The 8458-nt window shown below is 40.1% G+C and overlaps 1 protein-coding gene across 1 annotated transcript in view; it reads right to left on the minus strand.

Moving 5' to 3' along the window:
* Positions 1-817: 817 nt before the first annotated feature.
* lhx4 (LIM homeobox 4) overlaps positions 818-8458 on the minus strand; it is a 10853-nt gene continuing 3212 nt past the window's right edge. Inside the window, exons 2-6 of the mRNA XM_020612949.1 lie at positions 7851-8022; positions 5989-6191; positions 5228-5382; positions 4528-4699; positions 818-3712 (exon numbers count right to left, since the gene is read on the minus strand). Of these exons, the coding sequence (XP_020468605.1) occupies positions 3324-3712; positions 4528-4699; positions 5228-5382; positions 5989-6191; positions 7851-8022 (1091 nt within the window). The 3' untranslated portion in view covers positions 818-3323. The remainder of the gene's footprint in view (positions 3713-4527; positions 4700-5227; positions 5383-5988; positions 6192-7850; positions 8023-8458) is intronic.

The raw sequence follows: 8458 nt of genomic DNA on the forward strand, positions 1-8458 counted from the left end.
CTGCTGTACTTTTAGTGATAATTACCAAGTGTTAGCATGCTAACACATTAAGATGGTGGACATGGCCTGCTATGCTAACATCACTGTGGTAGGACTGTAATTGTGAGCATGTTAACAAACTGATTTAGACTTAATATTTTGTTATTTTAACAGTGTTAATATTAAAAATCCTGGCTATGGGCCTGCATATAGTTTATTCACCAGCTTGACATATTGGCATACAAGCTAACTGGCTGCATATGGGCCTCTTTGCCTGACCACAAAGTATATTTGACTGTATTTCACAAAGCACTTTACAATTAGTTAACAGCACAGAGATTAAGGATAGGTTTGACAGCGCAGCACTGCAATCTGCTGCTTTGTCTCTAACACCGAGAGGATATGAGAAACAGCCAGCAGGGCATTTGTTTCTCCACTTGTTTTGTTTTTTTCTCTCTCCTCTTTCTTCCTGTATTTCTTTTCTCTCTTCATGTATCTTTCTTGTCACCCCCACCCCAGAGCGAGAGAGGAAAGCAGCATCAATCACTGTTAACTGACTGACCACTGTCTGTTGGTGGTACTAAATGGATCTCCACAATTGAATAGAGGCCTAAGTGTGTGGTAAATGCTCTCAATGGGTAAATGAATTTGCAGGTTAACTCACACTAAGAGAGTTTAGATAAGGCAAAATAATAGAAACACCTACAGCAGATCCTTTTCTTTTGATATATTGAAAACAGGTTTCAGCTGGAAGTCTTAACTCTCACAGTCATCACTGCAGGACTGGTGTATTAAAGAGAAAAGCACCCGAGGGTAACCCAAAGACGATTCCGCTTTATTTTCCTCATATAGATTTGACTGTACACAGTTCATACCATTACACAGAAGGCATAAATGAATAAAGTCAGTGCTCTCTTTTACATCTTTTTCAAAGACACATGGCAATAATAAATAGCGCTCATGAAACAAGACAATCAACACATTTTCAAACTGTACAAAATTTACAACAATTAAAATGCAATTTCTGAGGCAACACAGACTTAAAACTGTAGTGGTAATGTGTTTGTATATGATTCCCACTTAATACTATAGATTACAGCCTGCAGTTTACATCATACTGTAAATATTAAGGTATCAAGGAAACACTTACTGCGTAGCTACTGGCACAGAATGTACACAGAGAGAATACAGGGAATAAGAGATTCACAAATTTGAAATTAAGCAAGATGTCTTTTTATATTACCTGGCACAAATGAAATAATCATAGAGTGCATACGGGACATTTTAAAATTCATGTTTTATTCCCTTTTATACTGTTGATTCCCAAACTTATTTTAATTTTAAATTGAATTATACCACTATTAATGTCATACATGTGAAATATAAACACTATTTTCCCTTTTCTTTGTTATCAGTGATGAAATTATTGTACTTATTTGAAACTTATTACTGAATTACTCAGTGATTTAAAAAATGTAATTTAAGTAGTACAAGTCCTTTGTATACACACAGTTGTTACCCCTTTATTCCTTAACCTCTTGCCTCCTTTGTCTATACATACACATTAAACCTAGTGCAGTTACACAGTAAGGATTTCATTGATTCAGTACATAACACAGTTATACAATAATGTGTGGGCTGTAATCTAAAGTTTTCAAAAGTGTCTAGATTTAACTTTCTGTTTACTGATTTGCTTTCTGGCTCTTCAATAGGATGCTCTGGTAGAAGAGGACTTGGCAATTTTTTTATTTTTTATTTTTGAAAAAAAAAAAAGTGGCCACATAGATAAGGCTTTGATTTCTTTTCTTCAACAGACAAGCAGAAACAGGAGTGAAGATATGATCCCCAGCAGTGTGTTTTTAAGCAAACCTTCCCAAGACAACCATTGGTTTTGAGATGCTCATTAGGCAGAACTATTAGCTGCTCTGCATTTCAATAGTATCAGAATCAGGGGTCTATTTTTCTCAGTTGTTGTCAGGGCTTTAAGATGCAGCTGATGTGGCTATAAGAAACACATCAGCCCAGCAGTTCCTCATTATACAGTTGAGTATCAGCTCTGTATGTGTGGTAATCCCTCTGACATGGAGGCCAGGCTGTGGGAGAACAGGCTGACAACACATCTGGGGCCAGTACATAGGTTGATAGCGGGCAAAGCTAGAGCTCTGCTGGGCTGAGTAGATTACCAAGAGAAGCCTAGATCAGACCGAGGAAACACAAACACCTGACACAGAGGGGATTTTTTTTGTGTCAGGGTTCCTGCTAATACTTCCTGGTGTTTTGAATATCAGTGTTCTGCATTTCATTTGCTCAATAATATCTACAAAGAACTCTGCATATCTCCTTGTCATACATCTGTGCATTCAACAGAATACATTAAAAAAACTGTTGTGTGATATATCACCAGAATTTCTCCAAACCCTAAACATTCAGACTGTTCCAACACATAAACTTTAGGTCCTGGTGAGTCTGGAAACAGATAATTTAACACTGACAAATGTCTGCTCTCAGACAAGTTTTACACAGACAAGAACAAGTCAAGCACCTATAAACATAGAAGAGAGACCTGCTGTGTAGCAAACAGAAGAGACATCAGCTTCTAAGGACAAATGGACAGACAAACCAATGACCATCTACTTCTTAATAACTTGTAAGCGTCAGCAATACATTAAAAACATTTGCATGGTTCAAAATTCACACTTGTGCCACTGTTCTTATAAATTTCTCTCCCAATGAAACACTGTGTTTTAGCCTTGTGCATATGTCTCTCATCCTTTTTCTATCCCTTTCCTCTGCATTCCTGTCCCTGTGTGTAGAAAAAGAAGAGGAGAGTAAAGTGCATTGCCAATGTAAAAGCTGTGATATGGCCAGACAGCAGTCCTATTCATTTTCAATCAGAAGCATGCAGGTGCCTCTTGGGTCTCATAGGGACTTTGATCTAGACTTTAGCCCTAATGTTGTAGCTGTTAGACAAGGATGGACAAGGACAACACAATGTTGCCTCCCTTGTGAGCGTAATCCTCTGACATATTGGAAATCCAGTCTCGTTTTCAGCGAATGAAGAACAAAATAAAGTGAGGTGATAATAAAAAATTGTATGATAGTGTTGTGATCGGAAGTTCAGTGGCATGGACGTGTTCTTGACTGTTTTTCTCCAGGCTAAACACCTCAACCTGTATGTTGCCTCGCCGTTACAATGGCTGAGAGCGGTACTTCTTCTCATCCTTATGCTCTTCACCCAGCACCATAAAACATACCAGTCTTGGAGGGTGATAAAAAGAAATGTAAAAAGCCTCGTGAGTCTGTTTTGCCATGTCCCCACAAAGATCTTCTACTATGTTTGTAACTCAAAACTGGGAATGGTCCATCTCGTCCAGCCATGAGGCGGGGCTGGTGGGGAAGTCTGGGTATCCCGTACTGCTGCCTGTAGACAGATCTGAGGTGGGCCCCCCCGCCATGGCTCTCAGAGCCTGTCCGATCCCACCTGGTCCTCCTTGCGCCACCAGACCGTCCATGTTGAAGCCCAGGTTGTTGAGGAGAGGGGTGTGGCCAGGCAGCGAGGCGATGGAGGAGGGCGACTGAGGGAGGCCGTAGGGGCTTGCTGCTCGGATGTCATGGTAGGGTTGTCCTGCTGCATCCACAGAGAAGCCACCATTCAGCACCGCGCTGTTAGTTACGTCTCCCATGCTCCCATAAAGCCCGTTGGTGTGGCCAAGCTCTGACAGGACTTGGTCCTCTGTGGAAGAGACAGTGTCATTTAGCATGAGGGGTATAAAACTTCTGACACATCAACAGTCAACTGCATGAACATTATACAGTTGTACCTCTCTACAGTTAAGTGCTTTCATGAGTGAGAGTTACTGTGGCAACGTGTGCATTTCAGAGAGGTACAGTAGTTGGACCAGCCACTGAGGTATTTCATACTGTAAGTGTTTGAGGTTGGTTCATAAGAAAGGATGTGTTTTATGTTCTTCCCTAACAAAGGAGGTCTATATGTGTGCAGTTACCACAATACCGAATGTGTCTCCAGCTCATTCCCTCCCCTGGGTGGTTTCAGTAACAACAAAGCCTCGGTGCACTAATTGACTAAAAGCCTCACATGCTCTATAGAGTTTCTGTCACCATGTTTTCATTTCTCATAAAAATGGCTTTCTTGTTAAAAGCAGCTTGAAGACTTTTATGGCTACTCAAAATTGGGTTTGCAAACATTACTGTAAATAACACAGGGATTTCTAAAATGTTGTTTGCGTCATACTAAGCTCAACAAATTGAGGCAGGAGTAGGCTTGAACAGCCGTGGTGAAGGTACGAGGAGAATGTGAAATGAGAATGCCATTTTGAATTTGCCTGAGAACGATACCATGCACTGAACAACTCAAGGAAATAAATGAAATGTCACAAAGACACATTCAGTTGTTACTGCCCTTGTGTCATTTAGCAGCCTCCCTTAATTCTGTTAGCATGGCAGCATGACTGACAATTCCCTTTCTGAAATCTGTCTCTTAAGCAATAAAAACATATACTCAGTGGATGTTGTCCACACAGTAGGCACCTCTGAAGCTCAGTTCACTGTCACTGAGTCCTGCGTCATCAGCTGAGCTTTCCTTCTCCACTTTCGTCTCCCCTCGGCTGCGTTTGACACTTTTATAAAACTGAGTCCAGCGATGCCGACCCGCATCCTTCTTCAGGCGCTTTTCCTTCGCTCGTCTGTTCTGGAACCAAACCTGACAGAAATCATATTAATCATTAGTAACAACTAGTGTCATGATATAATCCTACTACAACTAATAATAATCATGATCTGAAACTTTTTTCAGTTTAATCTGACATCACTCACTGTTTCAGAACATGTCAAACTATATTGTCTGAATCTAAATCATATGCCTTTTTACAAAACAGTTGTGAGTGTAAACCTCTGAAATGCATCATACATAAAAAAGTTTGGAGACATATTTGTATCCTGATGTCTTTTCAGGTCCTCAGAAAGCCCTGATAGCAAAGGGCTGAGTGCTAGTTTTGCATTATCTATATTTTAAAACAAACAAAAGGAAACTTCATGAGGACTTTAGCTTGTACTCAGCTTCATATGAGGCTAAAATCATTTTGGTAAAGCTGAATTATTTAAAAAGTGGTGGCCAGTTTTAAAAATACTCCACTGGGGAGGATCTGATGTTGTCTTTTTGCTTTAGTGAGAAACCTGTCTGCCAAACTAGGAGTAGCCTTATACAGATAAATGGACAAAAACCCTCCACCTGCACTACTCTCATGTCCAGCCCCGTCTCAGAGGAAAGCTGCTCTCTGACATGACGTGCCGGCTTTGGCGAGTTTTTGTAGGCACTTTTGAGGGTCTCCAGCTGCTTGGCGGTGATGGTGGTCCTCGGCCGCTTGGTCCCTGTCTCCGAATCATCTAAAAACACCATTACAAATGTCAATAACATCTTCTTAAATTTGTCACGTCGCTTTAGCAGGCACTGCCCCTCGACCTTCGCATGGAGTGTATGTGTGTAAAATGAAGTGATTTGGCATGTATGAAAGTGTATTATTGTCCTTATACATCTCTCACTCCCACAGCAGAAGACATAAATCTACTCAGTGCTAGTGGAACAGAATTACTGGGGCTGCACCATATGAGTCTGGCTTCACTTTACATAATCAATCAGAGATGCATGGAAATCTCAGAGGAGAGAAAGGGAGGGAGGCAGCATACACACCCAGATGACAACAACATACTGTATATCCACATCTAATAATCATTTCACTGCATTACACAGTGCATGTACTGTAGCTTTACCTGTCACTGTGACATACAGTAGTAAAGGCTCAATCAACACTGAATCACATAAGCTGTTTCAGAATATAACGATAATGAGTCATGATTGTTAAAACTAATCTTTTTCTTCTTTTTAAATACAGTGGGAACCTGATTTTCTCCTTATTCGAATACTTTTGAGCCGAGTGGATTTAAGCTATCAACTGTTCATTAATATTCTGGATATACTGTACGCACACCTACCGTTTTGTTTTGCTGTCTCATAATCCACCTTGCACACCAGCCTCCCATCCTCCATGAGGTAAAACTCATCCCCAGTGGCCAGCTGTCGGCTGCACATTATGCAGGCAAAGCAATGCAGGTGATACACAAAGTCCTGTGCCTTCCGCACAACTTGTGTTGGAGGAATTCCCTGTTGGCATGATGCACATTTTGTTCCAAAACGCCTGTGGGAAAACATGAGGAAAAGAGCTGCCATTAGAAATTTGAATGCAAAACAGCAGCAAAGTAGATTGACATCCATCTTCTATTTATAACCAATGTACAGGCTGATGGAGATAGTGAGACCAACTGAGATTAAAATTTCACATGCTAGACAGCTATTTCTTCAACTGCATCCAAGAGTGATGACACAGTGTCTGTATTAATAGAAGCTTCAGCTGTTGTGGAGGGAGAAATCAGCACTGGAATGTACTTGTGTTAACGATAGACCTGTCTACAGGCTGATAGATGGAGAGAATCAATGCACTGTGTGTGCATGTGGTGGTGGGGGTGCATGTTTGCATGTTTATGTTTTTGCAGATGAAGTATCGAGAGCTAAAGACGAGGAGGAGGGGGTGGAAAAGAGGAAAAAGAGAAAAAGAAGAGGATGAGGAAGGGTACTCACAGTAAACACACCCTGAGGAGAACCAATACAACCCTGACTCTGGGAGGCTGTAAATCATATGACCAACCCACAGGAAAAAAGCATGGTGAAGCCTTCAAATCATTACTGGATCTGTGTGTATGTGTTATTGTCTGTTTATGCATGTGTGTGTTCTCCAGCCACATTCTGAACATGCAAACATCCCCCTGCTGTCCCCTGGGTCAGCTAACACAGTTAGCTCTCGGTGAGACTGCAGAACTCTTTAGATCGCATTCAACTTTTGAGCATTAAAATCTTTCAAACATGATTTAGTAAAAAGCTCAGATCGGCAGATCCTCTTCTGAATCAAAGTCAAACTCAATTTTCTTCTGTAATGCCTCAGAAATCCAATCTTGGGTTGAAAGAAACGAAGAAAGAAAGAAAAAGAAAAGGAACATGGGAAGTGTAAGGGGTTTTGAGCACTTATTTTGAAATTTGTCTCTTTTATGGTGTCAGTACAACAGAACAGTCACTAAAATATGAATTAAAAAAATTGTGAGGAATAATTCTGAGTATTACAAATACTGTCAACACAAAACATATAGTCATTTTAAAATAAACCAAAGGCCTGCATGGTGCCTTAAACTGAGCTAAATAATAACATTCATTTGTAACTAAGTAGCAGACATAATTATAAAAACCCAAGGAATAATTCCTTTAACCCAAGTAATAAAATCAAGATGGTATTCACCACAGTTTCTCTGCTCTCAGTGTTTTTGTTTCGATGCAAAAATTTATTAAATCGAACACAGTGTTTTACCCAAGGTGTTATTTTCTACGCAGTTTATTTAGAACACAATACTTTCAAAAGAAAGTAAAATATTAAAGTGAGAATTCCCAAACAATTGGATTTAAGTTAGTCAACTTCGTAAATTAAAAATTTGGGTTATTGTTGCCAGCAGTTTTGTTTTACCAAATACGATCCAAACGAGAGGCTTGGTTGTTTTGTACGTATCAAATAAGAATTATTCAAATAGGAAGCCAAAAGAACAACAGCTTTACTCTCATTCTAACCCCGTTATTGGGTTAAATCGTCTCTTGCTCTGAGTGCAACTCGTTTGTTTGGAGTTTGTCAAGTAAAACACGACATGACTCTGGAAAAGGAAACCTCCTGAGTTTGTAAAAGAAAGCCTGGACCATTGGCATCAGGTTTGTCACTAACACAAAAACAATAAGAAAGCAAAGCAAGAAGTGCACTGACTTGAAGAAATCCTCCTTGCAGTAAACGCTTCCTGCTCGGGAGAAACATTTGTCCGCCAGCGGAGTCTGACAGTCGGCGCACTTGAGGCACTTGGAGTGCCAGTGCCTGTCCAGCACCTTCAGGATGAACTTATCCAGGATGTGCTGACTACAGCCTGCACACTGAGGGATCTCTGCGGAGGAGAGCACGGGGTCAGAGATGCAGGTGAAAGAGAAAGGTGAAGCTCCGAGGGTCACATACATTTTCATGCATTCATGAAACAATAACAGCTTCTCATACCCGTGCAGAGGTGCAGGTTTATTATAATGTATATCATTTACTTTAAACCAAACTCACACGACTTCTGAACTTTGTTAATCACATGAAACAGTGGGGTTTCAAAAATGCCATACTTTAAATCAAACAACTAAAGTAAAACATTTCTCTTCGTTACAACTTTTCCTAGATAAGTCACATATTGTTATTATCCGTGTTGTAATGAGATTTAAAGGCCATGGTGTGAAATGTTCTGTATTGTTAAATACGAAAAACTGTGGTAGGTATATTATATGTGAGTCCTGTTTCTCCTTTAAATGGTTTAGCTTTTTAAAATATCATCTTTTAAAATG

This window comes from Monopterus albus, unplaced genomic scaffold (assembly GCF_001952655.1).
Source record: "Monopterus albus unplaced genomic scaffold, M_albus_1.0 scaffold129.1, whole genome shotgun sequence".
NCBI classification, from domain to species: domain Eukaryota; kingdom Metazoa; phylum Chordata; class Actinopteri; order Synbranchiformes; family Synbranchidae; genus Monopterus; species Monopterus albus.